This window comes from Ascaphus truei, chromosome 2 (assembly GCF_040206685.1).
Source record: "Ascaphus truei isolate aAscTru1 chromosome 2, aAscTru1.hap1, whole genome shotgun sequence".
Taxonomy (NCBI): Eukaryota; Metazoa; Chordata; class Amphibia; order Anura; family Ascaphidae; genus Ascaphus; species Ascaphus truei.
In genome coordinates this window covers 88,649,756-88,670,708 of record NC_134484.1, presented here as the reverse complement: position 1 = coordinate 88,670,708, position 20,953 = coordinate 88,649,756, and the positions used below count along the sequence as shown (strand labels likewise).

The 20,953-nt window shown below is 36.5% G+C and overlaps 1 protein-coding gene across 5 annotated transcripts in view; it reads left to right on the top strand.

Annotated features, from left to right (window-relative positions):
* Window positions 1-20,953, top strand: part of LOC142482964 (uncharacterized) — a 760,779-nt gene that overhangs the window by 485,795 nt on the left and 254,031 nt on the right. For all 5 annotated transcript variants that reach the window (XM_075583088.1, XM_075583087.1, XM_075583086.1 and 2 more), the window contains 3 exons: window positions 3,069-3,258; window positions 7,144-7,297; window positions 15,026-15,193. In XM_075583088.1, the coding sequence (XP_075439203.1) occupies window positions 3,069-3,258; window positions 7,144-7,297; window positions 15,026-15,193 (512 nt within the window). The remainder of the gene's footprint in view (window positions 1-3,068; window positions 3,259-7,143; window positions 7,298-15,025; window positions 15,194-20,953) is intronic.

Genomic DNA, 20,953 nt, shown 5'->3' with positions numbered 1-20,953 from the left:
GATACCTTTTCTTCCTGCTTTTGGTTTGCCTTGAATATTGCCTGATGGTTACACAGTCCTAATTATTAACCTCTGCTCTTCGGGGTGTAAATGTATATATGCAACTAATAGATGGTTTCCAGATATGTTTTTGCAAACCTTGTCATACGTGGCATCCTGGTCCAATGAGTTTTCTTTTTATTTCTGTGTGTCAGCATTCAGCCAACGAACCTCAAGCTATAATTCCCATTTGTATTTCATTTTATCTTTTTTTTCCCCTTTTTTAATATTTCCTGCTGTGCAACTCAGGAAAACGTGATTGCTTTTCAAAGCTTGATGTTTTCTACATAAGCTGATACACACCTGGTAAGAGAACAAAATGTTGCCTCATCTAAAACATTCATGGCTTGACACTTACAAAGCCAAAAACATTGCTTTAGAGAGAGGGGGGGGAGCTGATTTACTGTGTGATTACATTTTCTTTATTGGGTAATGGCAGCACTTCCCCCCCCCCCTCCCGTTTCCCCCCTTAGTGAGATTTTGTTTTATAGCCTGGAGGGTTTATCTTGCATTTTGAAAGGAGTCTCACTTGAAGTTGTTCATTAGATTGCGTCCGTATTTCAACACGTGTTGAAATTATTAAACGTTCCACTCATTTGCTCAAAGGGATGCAGATGTACTTGGAACTTAACCCCTTTGTGGCTCTGCGGGACAGGCCGGGCATTGCAACGAGCAGCTATTACCCAATAGCAGAACAGGCTGCTCGGGCAGCGAAACAGTTAATACAGATTGGTTGTGGGTGTTAAATGCTCTTTATAAAATATCTGAATCTTCCTTGTGGTTTCCTGAGGCCCATGTGTAAGCAGTCGCTGCATGTTGGTTTAAATGCGTGTGGGTGCTTACTCATTTATTTGTTTTGCATATGCAATGTATAGATCGATTTATTTACCTCTTTAAACATCTATACATACAGTGCGCAGAAATATAGTGTACGTATATATCTGAGTAGAATATGTCTAAAAACGCACAAAGGTCAAATGATGTATGTGTAGATGTGCTCATATATTATGATATTTAATGCTTATTTTATATTTGAATGATGGTTCTTATTTTTTCCTGAAGATGGTAAATCAAAGTTTTGATTTTTTTTCAAACATGTAAATTGTGCATGACATTTGCAAATGGACAAAAAAAAATCCATTAGTATGGTCACCTATTAATCATGAAAAGAAATGAATTAGCGATTAAGGAATTAAGTTAATCTAACTGATTGAGTCATTAATTGTGACAGCCCATTGATGCACATATACATATAATAAATAGCCCTGTAAAGGGGATGAATCAGAGCATAAATGCACACTTTGCTGTGATGATCCTTTCTGTAAAATGGACCAAATTATTTAGGGAGCTTGTGAAACGATATGAGTGTCTACAATGGTGGATGTGCTTAAAATCATGTGACATGGTTTAGCTAATTAATGTATGTTAATAGGATTGTTATAATGATATAATATATGATAATTTCTAACCTGTATGGACAGAATATATATCTAAATATATATATAGTCATTGGTTATAGTGGCACTCCACTGAGACTGGAAAACTGCCCGGGTGCATTAACTGCAAAAGGATTAGGGATAAAGGGCAGGCACTCCATATATATTTGTGTGTATATGTATGTACACAAACACACACGATTTTGGTAACTGTGGAAGTTTGATTTATAAGAAAGTTTATATTTTGCTTGACCATATTTGTTTCACCATGGTAATTAGAAAAGTACTTGAGATCAGGGACGCAAATGATATACATCTTGAAGATACTCAAAGTGTGCCCCTGTTCGCTAGCAGATGTTTGAGATATCAAGCTATATGATATCCACCTTTGCAAGACAGATGATGATAATTCACTGAGTTAAGATGCTTGTCTCACGCCTTCGGGCAAGTTCAGTAAATAGCGTAGCGCCTTTGGATCAATATCAAAGTCTTTAGCACATTCACACTACATGTTGGCTCACATATATTACTAAATATATTAGGGGTCATTTAACAATTGCAATTAAAGTAAAACTGCATAATGAGAAAAAAAATATCAGTTGAAAGCAACTTTTGTGCCTTCTTTTGCTAAAGAGAGCCACATACACTTGAATTGTATACATGGATTACGCTGTTTATAATTGTTTTTTTAAAATACAGCTGCTCCATTCATTTTACCTTTGGCAAATAATTTCCAGATATCTTAGACATGCTTTCATCCCACACAATAACCCAATATCTGAGAATTGGCTTAATTAGTATTACATTAAGTTTTGCAAAATAGTACCTCTATACAGTGTATACATATTTTGAAGTTCTGTTCCACGTAGCAAATGTGTATAAAAACAACTACCTTTTCCGTTATTTTATGTCATCATTTTTTGGAGCAATTTATTATATATTTTTTTTAATGGACAATAGTCCTTTTCGGTAAGCAGCAAACATTTTATTCAGATTGTCTCCACATATCATTTTGGGCTGCGGTCAACAAAGACCAAAGGAAAATGTCTTTGTCTTAAAATCGCTTCTTTTAGTTGAAAAAAAAAAAAAAAAGACCTATCTGTTTCTGCAGCATGTAGTCTTGCTCTGATAACTGAGCGCCATCTATTGGTTGACCTTGAAAAGACTAGATTGGTTTGCAAGACAATACAATAAGGTCTAATAGAGAGGTTAACTGGACTATCAAATACATAAAACCATATATTCTGTATTTACGAACCAATTAATTACATGTTAGCAATAATTCAAATCTATAGTACATTTAACTCTTGTTTCATTATTTGGACGGAAGTGTACACCATATAGTTAGTGCCACAGAGGCCTTGAACGCATTGAAACCCCTGCACAAAAGGGTTAAAATGTTCCTGTATGCAGAAAAATATCTACTTTTCTATTTACAAGAAGCCGTAAAAAAGTAGCCATTTACAGTGATTTCTTCATCTATATATAAGGATTTCGATGAGCGCTGTGTGCATTTGTTTGAAGTGAAAACATATTTAGATATTTGTACAGTACTTTAATATATACTATGTTTTTTTCCTTGGTATCTTTCAGCTCAAGAACTTGCCAGTCAAGAAGAAAAACTTCTTCTAATGGAATCCAGCTTGAAAGCAACTCAAGAGCAGCTAAGCAAGCAAATAGCTGAAACCGTTCGCCAAGAACAGAATACCAGAAAATCCCAGACAGAGCTCAAGACCCTAAGAGAACGTGTCACAGCTTCAGAAGAAGAAAATGGTGAATACAAGTGAGTGGCCGCTTATGTTTTTTTTATTTTTTTTAAGCAAGTTAAAATCAGAGTTTCTATTAAATACGTTTGCATTGCTAATAAAATACACTAATTTACCAGTTGCTTTTTTGTGTTGCAAGAAACAGAAAAAGCAAACAATTTAACAGGCTTTTTGAAAAATATCTGTTTCCCTTTCTTTCTCTATATATTAAATATCGAAACATTTAAATGCTTATATGTATATATATATGTATATATATATGTATAAAATATAATATACACGTGTCTAGTAATTTGTTCAGGATCACGTGTGCGCCTCATTTCTGCTTTACTTGTGAAAATGTAATAATGATCAAGGTGTCGGCATTTTTTTTTTGGAAGTCTTCTATGGCAAAGCTGTGAGGCAAAAGCCTTAATTTTCCAACACGGGAGAGTACAAAGGTTACATATGGCTCTTGTTGTCTCCCCTTCTTCGTCAAAGTAGTTGACTCCAACAAGATGGCACCAAATTATACCAAATGCTGAGCTTAAATCTTCTTCCTGTTGCCCCTTCACATAAGAAAGAGTGCTAAAAATAACCAACTTATTATGTTTAATTTTTAATAACAGAGTTGACCACAATAGGGCAAGGGCCTTTTTCCAGACTTTTATATACATGTAACCAAGACATGTAACTTGAGAAAAATTAACAACGCAGTGCTCACATATTATATTACTCAGAAAAGCATTAAAGTGAAATTAAGAAATATTGATTAAGCAAATAAAACAAACAAACTGTGTGGATATGAATTGTTTGAGAACTGCATTATACTGTACAGCATGTTTTTATAAACATGAATATACAATGTAAATGAAAATATTCAAACACAGGAGCTCATAGTCAAACTGGATCTGTATGAGTGTGCAAACATGTCATTATATTTTGAAAATAAATACTTTTTATTTTGCAGAGCAATTAACTTAACTTGACCAACATAAATAGCCTATATACACCTCAATAAGCTATTCTTCACACTGGTTATTCAAATCAGAATCATGTCTAATTACATTGTTTTTTTTTTTATTTGAGTTAAAATAGCTTGCGTGATAATATACTTTTATAAGATTCCCAAGCCTTACTGCCGCCACCGTAATGGAATAATTTTGTATAAGACTACACCCTTGATTTAATTTTTTTATGTTCTGACTGAAAAATATGATCCCATTCTCAAACACAGCAAATGTTTCAAATTGCTTTATTAAGCCTTCAGAACTATAAAAGTGCAAGCAGTTGAAAGTTATCCAATCTAGAAATGCGTGGATATTAGATTTACGTAATTTAATTCAAAATAAGGAGTGACCTCTTCTGTAGTCATAACATATGTTTGGGGTTGTTGTGCAACAGGCAGTTTAGGTCTAGTGAATAAAACATAGGTGATGCGTTTTGCAAAGCACTTTGAAATAAGCTCTCTAACCCAGGGGTAGCCAACTCCAGTCCTCAAGGGCCACCAGCAGGTGCGGTTTTCAGGATACCCCTGCTTCAACACAGGTGGCTCACAGGTCAACGATTGAGCCACCTGTGCTGAAGCAGGGATATCCTGAAATCCTGACCTGTTGGTGGCCCTTGAGGACTGGAGTTGGCAACCCCTGCGCTAACCACTCTTTAAATTGGCTGAACATTTTTTGAAACTCACTTTCTACTGTGTAAAAGATGGTATCCCATTGGTGTTATTTAGTCATTGTTTACATTGAATAAATTAATCAAATAATGGTACAAAGGACGCTTACAATATTTCAATGTCATATATTATTATTATTATTATTATTATTATTAACTCTTACGTGCAAAGTAAAATAAATAATTCAAGAGCACAGTACATCTTGTTCCACAACAAGGTAAAATGCAGATTACTTTTCTGATTTATAAAGTTATTATTTATAAATAATATACAGTATATATAGCATAATGTGATAGCTTGAAGTTCTTGGTAGTTACAGTAATTTGCAAACAATTAATGTCACTGCTTTTGTTTCATAATTGTTCATATAGAATAATTCTGATGCTTCAAAGAGAAGATTTTATTTGATAGAAAATTTTGTTTTCCTGAATATTGAAAACCTACAATTGTATTTGCTGCAAAATAGATTTAGGCACATGCATTGCAATCATTTATCCCATCTTTATACAGTATCATCAGAACAACGTGCCACTGGTCTCTCCAGCAGTGAATGGGTTATAGTCCTAAAGCTGTCACACTGGGACAAATGTGATCTTAATTGAGTTTGTTTTCCATGTACACAAAATGCAACCAGGAATAACATTCCAATTTAAAAATTGATAGCACAAAATACAGTTATCTTTAAATATTATGTATGTGATTTTCGTTCCACTGAGCTATGTCTTAATGAGCAGTACACTATATGGACAGTAAAACAAGCACAGCACAAACCTGTTCCATGAGAAATACTTGTCCAGAGCTTCTAGTGGGTGCCTGGAAATCGTAATAATTTGTTGCATCGATTTCTGTACGGCTGTGCAGCTGAGGCCCCCAGTGAATAGATAGGAATAGACATTTTATTGATTCACTTTTCATAGTTATATTTGCAAGGCTCCATTGCAAAATAATGTAGACTTTTAAACTCTGAACTGAGGCATTATGAAAATATTAACCCCCCCCCCCCTCCCAATCATTTAACTATTTAAGAAGAAAACCTTGGACGCAATCTGAAGTTTGAATATTGATTATTTTTTTGCATACAGTACATGAAAATAATAGATCATGACATTAATGTTAATTTGTACAATATAAAAACAAAGGTTGTATTTCAAACCATAAGAGAGTAGTCATTTCTTTATATTCACTAATATGTTATTCTTATTGAAATGAAAACATTGATATGCAAAATAATAAATTGCTTTATATTTGTTATATCTGTGAGTGCTAAACAAACATTTCTTATCATTACCATCTGGATGTGTCTAAGCTTTATCATAAAATTGTTAGGAGACTGTGTTATTTTCAGCGTGTGTGTGTGTGTGTGTGTGTGTGTGTGTGTGTGTGTGTGTGTGTGTGTGTGTGTGTGTGTGTGTGTGTATATATATAATTCTCCCTGTCTTATATTGGCATATTACACATGTTGTATTTAAGTACATCTGGACATAGAATTTATGTATGTATATATATATATATATATATATATATATATATATATATATATATGTATCTGCCAAACATATATAACACCAGCAGTCCTGAAGTTCAATGAAATCCCATTGTTCATTAACATGTTGTAGGTAAAGGGTGGCCCACTCTATAGAGAGATTACAAAGTGTTAGTACTGGTACTAGAATAATGACTGACAATGAGCTAGCTGCCCCATTTCCATAATTAAAGAATTATTATTTGTTGCAGTTTAGGTATAAATTATTTTTTCTTTCCTTGGGATTCCAGCACACTATCCCCTTCAAAATCATCTCTGCTTATGCATGAGTTATTTCACATTGTGTATCTATTTACAAAGTAACCACATGTTCCTCATGATATGTTTGTGAGTTTAATGCTGTATTGAGCCATTGATACATTGTCGATTTGTGAAAAAAATGTCACACAGATGTTTACAATACTAATATGCAGAAATAAGGCTATATGTACTGCATGCTAGAAATCCCAATATCCCTGAAGAGTTTAAGAAAAAAAGATTGCATACAGTATGTTCTTTATGTTTGCAGATCAGAATTTGTACCATCTTTCTGAAATCATTTATCATAAAACCTCCTTAGAAGGTAATAAAAACTTACATGCCAAAGATCATTTAACATGAGGGAATATCTATTGATTATCTTAAATCTACTTAGCATGCCTATTCAGTTTCCCCTCTCTTGTACCACATACAATATATAAATGCTGCTCTCTCTTCACATAGAGCAATGCTTGAAAAATTGAAGGTAGAATTAACAGCATCAAAGGCAGAGCTTCAACAGACGATTCAAGAAACTCTTCATATTCAGCAAACCAATCATAAGTTTGAAATAGAGATGGCCTCAGCCAAAGAGCATGCCAAGAATCTGCAGCAACAGGTAATTTTGATTGTTTTATAGACTCAGATCTGAAAGGGGATTCATTTCTTCAGTGTATCAATTTACTACACTTGAATAAAATATTTGCCTAAATAATGTGTATGCTATAAATTAGTGTGAAATGTTCTTCCTTCGTAATATCATCTCATTGAGAGTGATTAGCTAAGTTGTTTTTATAGGTCTAGGAATAAAAATGTTTTAAAAAAGAAAGTGAAAATTGTACATTTTGTGTAATAAACATAAATGACATAATTTTTTTGCAGGGTTTTTGGATCTTTCTGTGGAACACAAACTTTCACAAGCCTTGTAATAGGAAACAAATATTAACGTTTTTTGTAACAAAAGTGATATGTCATAAGACAAACGGAACATACTGTATATATAAATGCTGTCTGAGAAAATGAGAGAAGTGAAAAATGAAATACAACCTCTACAAGGGTGTCCATTTGGACATGTACTGTATATCTTGTTTTATTTTCAGAACAAAAGAAAGGTATATTGTTGCATATGAAAAAATAGTCATTCAAGAACACAACCTTTTGTAAACGTAAGATTGAAGTGCAGTTTTCCAAGTCCTTTTACAGTTGTTTTTAAAGATAGAATCTTTTGTTGATGGAGTGTGTTATTTTGTATAATCATCATTGCGATAGGAGGAGCAAGAAGAAGCAGGGAGAAGAAACTGGCGCGTGAATAGTTTCAAAGAGCGCAAAAGAAATTACACGGAATGTGGCTGAGAAGTCAACATTCGCCATTAACTCTTTCACTACATTAGGCTATTGGGTTACATTATATTTTCCTCAAGTAGACACAAGGTTAAGATCAAATTTGATGGAAGACCTTTGTTATTATTTGTTTTACATAATTAGATCAGATTCAGATATCTGCAATCGTTTTCTTTAGTCAATGTAGTGTTTTACTTACTCTTAATTTAGTACTGCCAAATGGACAGATTCCCTATTTATTGCCTGATATTTTTTTTTAAGTTAACCTGTATGCTATTTTTAACACCGTATTTTTCAGTGGCTCGGGGAAGAGCAATAATGTGAGAACTGTGAGGAGGAATGATGAATATTTATCGTACTATATAGTGAGTGAACAAAAAAGGTCATTATCCAGTTTCAGTTTGTACTCTCATGGAATACAAATTGAGAGCAACTTTACAGGAGGATTGAAGTTAATTTTGCCATTACACTGGGAAATTCTGAAATGATCGAGCAAGCAAAACTGCATGCATTATTCTGTTACCAGGAACGGTTTATTTAAAAAATGCAGAAACAATTAGGAGAGAAAAGAGATTGAACCATGCAAGAAAAGTATAAATAAGTCTGAATTGAGATTGATTTCAACATAATGCTGTGTAGGAATCCCCGTCTATCGATTCGTTTTAAAGCCTGTGCACAGAACCTAAAAAGATAAAGTAAGCAAGGTCAGATAATCAAACCGTTTTTTAATAGTAAAAACAGCAACTGCCACTGTACACTATTAAAATAAATCCATAATACAAATTGCTTTCGAGAAAAAGTGGATGAGGAGCTGATCTTCCTATTGAACCTTTATACTGTTCAGTGACCACACTGGGGAAAGGATAGCTAGGGATGCCTGTAAGATCAATACTAAGTAAGATGTAACAAGGAATCATTCAGAACATGAAAGGCTTACAAGGATAAGAGTGGTGATCTTTTTAGGCTACGTCATGAAAGAAGGATCATTAACCCCCACCCCCTTTTTTGCAAGTTATGTTCACTTTTCTTTATCATGCAGATTTACATACTTAATTTGGGAAATCATATATTAAGTAGAAATAACCGTGTTAGTCCAGTTGCGATACTGCAGTCTCAATGAGTACTTCAGTATTAGGTGATAATTTTTTTTTTTTGGACTAACAATTGATATTATAAGACAAGGTTTCGTGAGTTCTCTCTCTTCCTCAGGTCAGGCAATAAATTGTTAGTCCAAATAAAAAAGGTATAATCTAATACTGAAGTACTCATTTACTCTGGAAATAATATAGTAATTATTTAATTTGGAGAAAACATAAACCGCATAAAAAAATGTAGCACTGGTAATTGCACCAAAGTAATCACTACAGCATGATGTCATGTGCATCTCTAAAAGTAGTATACAGTAAATTAAGTTATTGGATGGTTTTATCATTGTGATGTTCGAAGCTTGAATTGGGGGCCTGAATTTGAAAAGCCATTAAAATGATCTCTATGTAAAACGTGTTAAAAAGGCCATGGAAACAAATATTGACCAAGACGACCCTACTACCTTGTAATTTATAAACTAGAGTATAATGTGAGATTACACAGGAATTGTAGTATTATTGTATTATAAAATAAACGGGAAATATCAAACTTTAATTTTTTTTTTTATAATTTTGCCATAGCATTGTGGATTATAACAGTGATCCACAACAGTATGTGTAATATATACAGTATTCTCTAGAAAGTACTTGAATTGTGGCTTTCGCGTGAATGTTGAAGGTTGTTTTGGGGAGGATTGCAATCAGAATTATAATGAAAAGTGATGCTCGACGAACTGCGTATCACATTTTGAGGGCTAGATAAAATCACTCACCAGTACACTCCTCCAGCCGCTAGGGAAGAAGCGGAATTCCAGTGTCACTTTCCATACAATTGGGCTTTTTAAAAGATGGAATGAGAACAAAGAAAAGAGTAATATAATTGTTGCATAAAAAACATTGAAAACATAGGGGCGCTCCTGGTCTATAATGAATCTTGGGTAATATTTGGATTAAAGTCCAATTCAGCAGAGGCCAGACTGTACTTAAAGAATCCAAATACTCAACCCCATGAGAGTCATATACAGTACAGGCACTCTTTATTATCCAAATAAAATGAATGACAAATTTGTAATAAATATTGAAATAGGCTATTTATTACTTAATACATAGAAAAAAATGCAACTTGCTACCGTGCGATATCACACAGAACCTCTCGACAGGTATTGTGGGATAATATCAGTAAAGTCCCAATATATACACGTGTGGGAAAAAAAGTGCAGCAGGTAAGTGTACACAGTAAATTACTTGACCCATGGTGACAGGGATTAATTGTATTACACAGAATGCATGTAAGTATATTGACCAAGTATTGTGTCCTTTTCTTTATTATTTACTGTCATATATGAAAGATACAGTGGACAGTTTATAAAGCTTAAATGACATTACAGGCATACCCCGCATTAACGTACGCAATGGGACCGGAGCATGTATGTAAAGCGAAAATGTACTTAAAGTGAAGCACTACCTTTTTTCCACTTATCGGTGCATGTACTGTACTGTAATCATCATATATGTGCATAACTGATGTAAAAAACGCATTTGTAACAGGCTCTATAGTCTCCCTGCTTGCGCATAGCTTCGGTACAGGTAGGGAGCCGGTATTATTGTTCAGGACGTGCTGACAGGCGCATGCGTGAGCTGTCATTTGACTATTGGACGACATGTCCTTACTCGCGAGTGTACTTAAAGTGAGTGTCCTTAAACCGGGGTATGCCTGTACACTTAATAAAAGCTCCGTTTTAGTAACTCTCGATGTGAAGTCATTGTATACATTACTCCTGCACAATTACAAGGACCATATTAGGTTTGTTTTAGATCTATTGGAGTTTGTTTTGACAAATAATTATTTTATTTTTAAGGTCAAATTCTATCTGCAAAACCATGGAACAGCCATGGTTGACATGTGTGCTCCATATGAAAGCCTGTCTCTACTTGGGCTGGTGGAAACAGCCGGTTGTGTTTGGTGGAGCCATGGATGGGTACACAGCACACGTGGCACTCTGGCTCAGATTCATTGATGATGTTTTAGTCATCTGGGAGTAGTCACGTGAACATTTAAATACAATTTTTTTTTTTCAGATTTATAATATTTTAATAATACATCTTTTTTTAGAGACCTTTTTACTCAAAAGACTGACATCTCTTTGAGGAATAAAGAATTCAGCCGACACTAACATGACACATTTTAACAAAGTTATTTATTGTTATGAACATTTCAGTCACATATGAACTTTTATTAAGTTGAAGAGGACAATGCAATGACCACCCTAGATACGAGAAACCTCTGGCATGGCCCAGGAACCACTAATGCAAGAGAAGTACGACAAGTGAAGAAACCCACAATGTTCATCCAGGAATAGTGGAATATGGGAAGTAAACCCCAAGCCAGTGCTCTAGATCATAGAAATAGTAGCTATATAAAGTCAATAGTAACAGGTAGTGAGTTTGATCTGACCCTCCAGTAATTATGTAACCGCTGCACAATAAATGTTTGCATATCCGGCCAATTATAGTGTAGACCAGGTGTGCGCAAACTGGGGAGTGGGGGAGGCAAGATTTTTTTGGAGAGGCGCGAGCGGTTGCATAGGTCCTGTGCTCTTCCCCAAGGCATTTAAGTGAAATACCGGGGTACCACGCGAGGCCTCTGCAACCTCTACTTACCGATATTCAGCCGGCTTCAGGTCGCGTGACCATGGCAACGCGGCATCAAATGACGCCAGGGGATCATGTGATGTCACGGTTGCCATGGTAATGTGATGTCAAATGACGCTGCAGGTGACATCATGTGAGGTAATGGGGGGCGCAACAACGGAGAGCAGGCAGGTAGGGAAAAATGGAGGGCGTGGGAAGGGAAGAAACCGGCAGCAGGAGACCCACAGCAGTGAGCCACCTAATGCCGGTCGACCCAATCCTCAATGCCACAAAGCCCCAAATATATTCTGCTGTCAACACTGGCTGTGATAGCACGGTGGAGAAAGTATAAGGCAACTTAATGTCCCGGGATATCCGTGTCTGCGTTGCAGAAAAATGCCGGTCCTGGTCGATGCATGCTCCAGCCGAAAGTGAATATGAACAGGTAGGAAAAAAAGGCGGTGCACTGCAAAAAGCCGGTAGCGTTAGCTGGGCCAAATGCTCAAACTAAGTTTTATTGAGATTGAAAAATTCACATAATTCCAGCAGTCATCTCTGACGCGTTTCGTACCGCAACGGGACATTATCAAAGAGTGCACTCTGGAGTGCCAGACCCCATGACGTGGTGGCTATGTCATGGGCCACTCCAAAGTGTTTTAGCTAGTCGTTGCATTGTTGTCTTTATCTTAATCAAGGTCTGAATATGACTGAAATGTCAGTAACAATAAGTACGTTTGTTCCAACATTTCATTTGATTGTTGTCTCAATTCTTCATTCCTTGGACCTCCTCTGTAAATGCTGGGAATACCGTGCACTCCTGGCGCGTAGTGGTTGAATATTCTGCGGTATCACTGCCATTAAATCTTATGAAAGTATGTGATTTTCCGCGTTATAAAGTGATATTCTGCGTTATCGGCGAAGTGCAACTACCTTTATCTATCTATTTGTCCCTATATGTAGATAAAGGTAAATACATTGAATTTATGATCTTTGTATATGAGGCATAAAAGTACCTCTGTAAAATTGAAAGAAGAATTTAATGATCATTTTTGGAACAAATGCTCTTTGAAAATTCAAAGCTTAAGTAAGATGTTGTTTTTTGTGGGGGGGGAGGGGCTTGCTGTTGTTTCACACCAAAAACTACAAATATGGCGCCTGTGTCATGAATGGGAAGTAGTATGTCGTCTCCCCATTATGTCACAACTTTCTGTTGGCTACAGGAACGAGTCCTGACCCCACAGCCCTTGTGTGTCTGGCGAGCAAGTATATATGTTAAAAATTAGTTTTGTAAAGTTATAAAGTACGCCTAGTTGCTTTTTTCACCTAAATATATAACTTCTAGTATTTCACTTTTAAAAGGTGTAGTCCCTGTAGGTTTTAATTTTTGCCTTTTCATACCTATCTACAGTACTACCACAAAGCTTTTCATTTTTTACGTTTCACCAATGTTTGTAGCATTGGTGCTACAATGTGGATATCTGTAAAAAATAAATAAATAATAATTTAAAGTATGATCCAAATAAAATGCATGATTCATGTGTTTTTGAGTTTTTCTTAACTTTTTTTTTAATCACACGGATGTAACAAAAATAATGATGATGCGGGTAAAGTATTTTATGCATTTGTTTGAAAATCTCTTTACAACAGATAAAACTAATTGTGTTGTAAACCCCACCAAGCATCGAAGAGGCTGAACTAGTGGTTAATCTTCCATGTCCATAGAACAAAAGTTTTTACTTGCATCATCAACCTATTTATCGTTTAACAACAATGCTCAGCATTACCAGCAGAGGGGTTAGGAAAAGCCACACTTCAATTAACCTTTGTTTTTAAAGAACACTGCTCTTGAGAAAAATGACTGTGTATTTCGGTGGAAACCAATTACCAAAGTGGTTTTCTAATATTTATATAAAAATTATGCAGAACAGCATCTACATGAAGATTTGAGAGGCTCTTCAGACACGAACCTCTGAATAAAAGAAATTCATTATGCAACTGAGATGCTCATCATCTAAATAGACGCTTTCAAATGCTGAAAGTTTAGGCACTTCTTTTGTATAATTTTGATTTTCTCTTGCTGTTGTCAAGATTGTTTTAATTTTTTTTCTGTTTCTCATTTTTGCCTGTTTGTAATGTGAATTGCTGATAACAGCAATTTTAATGGTAAAAGTACAAAACAATATTCTGTGTTGTCAAGGAAAGGTCAAACTATTTGCATTCATTAGGAACATGGAGAGCTGTGCCGTCTGGGTTTCATTGGAAGGCTTATGGTTATTGATTTTCATACAGCTGTAGGAAAAAAATAATTAGAAGTATACTTCACTTATAGGCAGTGCAATTAGGTATAATTTCCCTATAACTACACAGGATAGCTGTGTTGCATCTATTCTTCTTTTCCAGACAGCTGCTCTTATAATAATTCCCATGTAACATTGACTGTGTATGCAGTGCTTTACAATGTAAATTTAGGTTTAGCAACTGGAGCATAAAGAAATACAGAAGTTATAACAGGGATCATGATAGTACAAACTGAGAGGAGACCAAACAAAGACCGAAAGAGCTTGCAGTCTAGGCGGTGTGTTGATAGACTCAGAGACACAGCATATGTGAGTGTAAGTGCAGTATCTTTATAATCCATTGTGAACCGCTTTGTTTGAAGTGGGAAGTTAATTATATTTTTCAGATTATTGAAAATGTGAGTTTCCAGACTGGCATTGGATATGGGGAAAATAATGTTTTTGATGCATACTCATTGAAATAATTCTAGAAATAAGTTAGAAGTGAGCGAAAAAGGTTTTAGGTTTGAGATAACATTAGTGTGCTTTGTATAAAAATAGGCAGTTAAAATAGCAGTTAAACTTAAATGGATGGTATGTTATTTTTTTTATTCCCATACTGTAGCTTGCTTCTCTCATCCCCACAAATGTTCAATTATTATTGCACAGTTAATTATGTTCGTCAACAAGGAAGCAACTTGAGTGGGTGAGAAATCAGGGAGAGAATTGCCACAAAGTCTTACCCTAATGATTTGTGGCAAGGTGTGCTTTTTCTACCATAAAATGCATAATTTGTAAACATTGGGAAAAAAATGTTAAGTACAGTATGTTCCATAAGGTAAGCAGTTTAATAACTTACTTTCACCTTTCTTATCCGTTAGGGAGTGCACCTGCCAACAGGCTTCTACAAGACTGCTTTCTGGGGTGCAGCCTTGTTGTGTGTGACGTGTTGTTGCTAAAGTTTCTTATGTGCTAATAGAGGGAACGTGGTTTTCATTATTTTTTGTATGATAGATCCCAAAGTATGAAGAACTAGCACAATGCCTGCGTGAGGAGCTGAATCAGGAGCAGTGTCGTCACAAGGAGCAGCAAAGGCATATTGAAAGGCTGAAGCAACACATTTCAGACATGGAAACTGAAATTGAAAACCTGAAGATCCAAAAGAAGAATGATGCTCAGATGGTAAAGATATTGATGAATCGTGTTAAGCACATTAATTTTCACATACTTCTACTGAAAACGTTCTTGGATTTTGAGTGAACTGCTACAATAGTGGAAACATGTTAATTGCCTCATCTCTGTAACATAGCAGGTTCACTGTATTACAATCTGTCTGCAGCAATATTGCAGAATTATATAATGTTTATTAGGGGTTGTGTCTAAAAATGTAAGTGAATAGTAAGGGTACATAGATTTGTATAACTTTAATGTTACTTACTCGCTCACTAATCTCAAGGTGGCCATGTTAGGGGAACTGCTCCTTTAAAGAACATATTCAATGTCATAACTAGTTTCAATGCATTTCAGTGGTTAAAAATAGAAGTGACTTTGCGTTGAAATTCACACATGCTTAGCCACATTTGGCTAATAGGGATAATGGAAATGATTCTAGAGAGGGGGGCGGGGAGTAGTTTTGTTGAGTGTTGGGGTGGTAAGGTTATGAAGTGGGGTAAGGAATGTATTTGCATATTATGGTTTAACATTTTTTGGTATTATATTTTACCATGAATTGCTAATCTGACTATCTAGGCCCACAAATGGTTTTAAGTTTAAAATGCATTTTCTATGTTCTGATTTTTTTTTTAGACTTTTATTCTTTTGATTAATGCCCCAAATCACTATTAGCCCCATTTGGGTAATAGGGATATTGGATATTAGTCTAAATAGGGGTGAGGGAGGGGGCTAGTTTTTTTGGTGAAGGGGGTACGTAATTTAGTCTGGTCTGTCCTGCCCCTTGATGATGTAGATAACCCAATATCGGTATCTACGACATGAGGGGGATACAATAGTACTATATTCAATATCTACATCATCAAGGGAGTTGGGCCGGAGATTGAAATCATTTAAATGTCCTGTCCAACCCACTTGATGACGTAGATGTGCTGAATATGGTGCTATAGTGTTCCTCCTCATGACGTAGATACTGATATTCAGTTTATCTACGTCATCGACGGCCAGGATAGGTACGGAGATTGCTTCAGAGCTGCTCGAAGAGACACAGACAGGGACTTCTTCTCTCTGGACTCCACTGCGCAACTCAGACTGGGTGACCTGGTAGGATTAATGCTGCGGGGGTCCCGCTTTAATCCTCTCGGGCCGCAAAAATGACTGTTTTGGGGCTGCTGACGGGCCGCGGGACAGTTAGTCTTGCTACATCTGTAGCTTCACAAATGTTTTCAAATTTAGACTTACAGTATGCATGTTAACATGTATTGTGCTCTCTCAGTATTTGACGTCCTAGCTGTATGGCTCAGAAATAATTGGATTTATCGCTGTTCTGGGCTGTGTTAACACCAGGAATTTCATAGATAAAAAGTACATTGCCACTCATTCAATAACATCTGATTTACTTTAAGATGCCTTCAACTGGGAGCACCCACCCCTACGCGTTTCGGCCAGATGCCTTCAACTGGGAGCACCCGCTCCCAGTTGAAGGCATCTGTCCGAAACGCGTAGGAGTGGGTGCTGTAGGCAGGATCCCCTAGTTTGTCCCCCCTTAGGGACACGTAATTATATTTTGAGCAGTTGCTCCATGCTTTTTCATTGACACAGAATTTCTTCATGCTTAGGTGGAATGCATTTCATGCCAGACAGTTTCTGGAGTCTGCTTAACCCTTTCTTTCACCCACAGCTTTGATTGTTGCACAGCTTTGTACAGCCTTCTAGGGATTATTACATATACTATTCCCATTGATTGTGTAGTGGGTGACCTGATATGATGGTTATAGCGATATCCTCCATACTGCAGCTATAAGTTTATTCTGTAGTAACTTTTTTTCCCCCTTTGCTTGAGATCCTACAGGGTTGTGATGTTCTCATTTGAGATATTATGTCCTAAATAGATTTGCATGTCAGTGAGCGATTGCCATGTTTTACGTACAGGGGATCTATGCCTGTTTTTAATTATTCTTTGTTCTGTGTTTTGTTCTATTATATTTGTTCTGTGACAGTTAATAAATAAATTGTGTATTTTGTAAATTCATACGGTATACTAGAGTGCTATAATTTTGGGCTCCTTTCTCTTCTTTTGTTTACACATTATCAGGCCCTTGTAGCACCACTGACATACTATTAAGTATCAATATTATTGCAGTCAGTATTTAGTTTCCTTCATTAGTCTGGGTCTGCTCTCTCTCTTAGCACGCATATATATATATTGTGGTTATTTTGGGGGTTCAATATGAGCTTATAGGGGTTCTGTATGTTTTATATATATATATTGTGGTTATTTTGGGGGCTCAATATGAGCTTATAGGGGTTTTGTATGTTTTACTTTAAGAGCTATTTAGAACTGCTGTACAGGTCCACAATACTGCTATCAGTAACCCCTTAGCATTACAGGCCCCTGTATTGCTGAACAGTTGCACTGATAAGTAACTTTTCTTAAGTTTATTATCACAGGTTGTATGTATTACAATATCTAAAGATACATTCCCAGTTGCCAACATTTGTTGGAGACACAATTTACAGAAAACATAACAGCTTTTTTTTTTTTAAACTGTCTATTATTTATGATATTCTTACCAGACTTGCACATTTTTGGGTATTGAAGAATTACTGCATAGTTCCACAATGAAGAATATTATGTTAAGATACAAACACACATTTCCATTGAAAATAAAATGAATCAAATACAAATCAAGCATCAGTACGTGGCAATGCGTGTGCAACATGTTTAATTGTCTAATCATTTCCGCTTTAGCTGCACACGCGAAAAAGTGTTCATTCTTGTAGAAATAGCTTTCTTATCGTCATACTTATCTTGCTATATATAAAACACTTCCAGAACAGTAAAATTCAGGAACGTTAATGAGTTTTGAATAATGCGATTCAGCAGACATTTGTAATTGTAAATGGAATTTCAGTACTTCCTTCGGTGTAAATCAAATTCTGTGTTTATAGGACACTTTTTAATCCAGATTTAATACACAATTATTGTTTTTTAATAATCCCAGCAATAGAACTGCAGCTGTGAGCTCACTAGTTTAAACAGCTGATATAATATGACTGGAGAAAGCCGTTTCATGTAGCTAATATTACTGCACATGTCAGAAGCAGAGACTTATTTTTCTCAGGTGTGCTTGAGAAAGTCTCCTAATTTTAATTTTAAAGGCATTGTGGAAATAAAGCATGTCATCTCCCTAGATATTGCAAAGTTTGGAAACATTTAAATGTTGTGTGATGACTTCCTACATTCTCTCACCACTTTGTAATGGCACATTGTTGATCACACCCCACTACGCCTGCGTTTTATGCATTGAATGTTCTTCAAAGCATTCCTGACCCTAATTGCAGCTGGGGCATTAGACAAAAATAAGAATATGAACCTGCTTGTTGTAACCAACCATCATGATTGGTCAATTAACACCATGACACTGACAACAGTTAAAAACACAGATGCAAATATGTTTTACCAATTACATGTATATGTTTTGCATGTACACTGAATTTCAATATACTCATACCTTTGCCAACATTGCAGTGACAACTGGCTGATATATTTATTGCCCGACTATAGGGCGACCCTGAATATAAGGCAACTGTGTATAAATAACCCATTTCGTAGCACCATCCCTCTATACCTGGGGTGCGCAAACTGGGGGGGTGCACCCCCCAGTGGGGGGGACAACAAGATTTTCCTGGGGGGGGGGGGCACGGCGGTTGCAGAGGCCCTGTGCTCTTCCCCAAGGCATTTAAATTAAATGCAGAGGGATTGCGTGAGGCCTCTGCAACTTCCCTTACCTTTTCTTCGGCAACGCAGCATCAAATGATGCTGCAGGGTAACGTGATGTTACGTTGCCATAGCAATGTGACATTGCGTGACCCAGTGACATCATTTGACGCCGAAGACAAGGTAAGGAGGGGGGCGCGCAGGGGGGAAGAGCAGGCACAAGGGTGCAGGGAGAAAAGTTTGCACACCCTTGCTCTACACCATCCCAAGCTTGCTTTAAATTCCATTTCTGGTATCTTTAAATCTTTTTTACGATTTCACGCCCTTTCAAATGGACAACTTCACGTGTTATGGGAAATCCTTTACCGCGCATCTCATGAATGTACTGAACAACATGTACTGCACCGACACACTTTATTCGAGCAAATACCCAGTATGTACCTGGCAGATACCTGGAATGCGCCGCTCCTCACCTCTGACAAGCCCCGTTGTGTTTGCCTTCCCAGCCTGGGTTCATGCCTGGCTGACGGGCGGCTGATCTGTTAAATGATAATGATTAGGATATAATAGGCTGCAATGCTTCGCGTGTCTACCAGATGGCATAAATTCATGAATTGTAATGCAGTATATATATATATATATATATATATATATATATATATATATATACTGTGCAGTATTGCAGCCAGCATGAATAAAATGCTTCAATCCCTGCCTGGAAAATACCTCAATGCACTCGGGCAGAAAACAGTCACAAACCTCAATACACCCGGGTATACCCGAATTCGTGGGACTAGCCGAGCTCGAATAAAGTGTGTCGCCAGTGTACATCAAGTTCTTCATAACAGCCCTTTTTAGGTTCTCGGAAGGCGTTTGTAGTAGAATGTGTATTTAGGAGTTCCTCCCTTTGTTTCAACCATTGCCTCACATTATTCTCCGTTATGGCAAATTCCTTAGCTGCGGCACAGTTGTTTGTGCTTTCTGCCGCACTTTCTTCGCAGTCCTCTGTTAATTTGTCCCTTTCTTGTTCCCTGTCTTTCAATACTAATTTTGTAATAGTTTAATAGTAATAAACCTGAATGTGTGTACAGTATGTGATTGTGACTTACACAGTATTCAAGAATTCTTCTCCTGGAAATATAAAATAGCCGATGGGGTCAGCTGTCATGCCAGTGGTCAAAAAGAGGAAACGTGATGTTGTGGTTTTTAATTACCGGTAGATGACTTTAGCAGTCATATTTGTGAAATGGGATTACCTGGTTCAGATTATGGGTGGGGGAGTAAAATATGGGAAGATTGCTATAATTAGAGGACATTGAATAGACAAATCTGTAGGTTTGATTCCAGTCTCTGCTAACTGTCTCCTTTCTCCTCTCTTCCCTTGGGAAGCTAACCTACAGATCACAGTGCCAGGATTTCACCACAATGCAGGCTGCTGTGTTAATAGATTACATAGGACCGAAAGCAGCTCATATGCTCCTTTTAGCCCTGTGTAAACTATTACCACAGCAACCGTCTTCACGAGTGCTCCCACATGCGCAGACAGCTGCTATTAACACACAAGCCGTCTCCACATGCGTGAACACTTGCGCAGGCGGTTACTGTGTAATTATATTACACAGGAGCAGCAAAATGTGTGGAGCCTGATTATAAGGCAAGTATGGACCTTTCAATTTAACTTTATTGAAAAAAAAAGTCACCTTACAATTGTGCAAAACCGATAATATACCAGCGTTATGTCTAATGATCTATACATATGTATTTCTGAGTTGATATAAATAAGCATTCACACGTGTGTGTATATAGGATAGATAGATAGATAGATAGATAGATAGATAGATAGATAGATAGATAGATAGATAGATAGATAGATAGATAGATAGATAGATACAGTCTCCATTTTTGCTGATGGCACTAAATTGTGTAAGGTAGTAAAATCAGAGCAGGATGTACCTTCTCTCCAGAAGGAGTTGACTGGACTGAGAACTTGAGCAGGTAAATGGCAGATGAGGTTTAATACAGATAAATGTAACATTATGCATTTGGAAAAC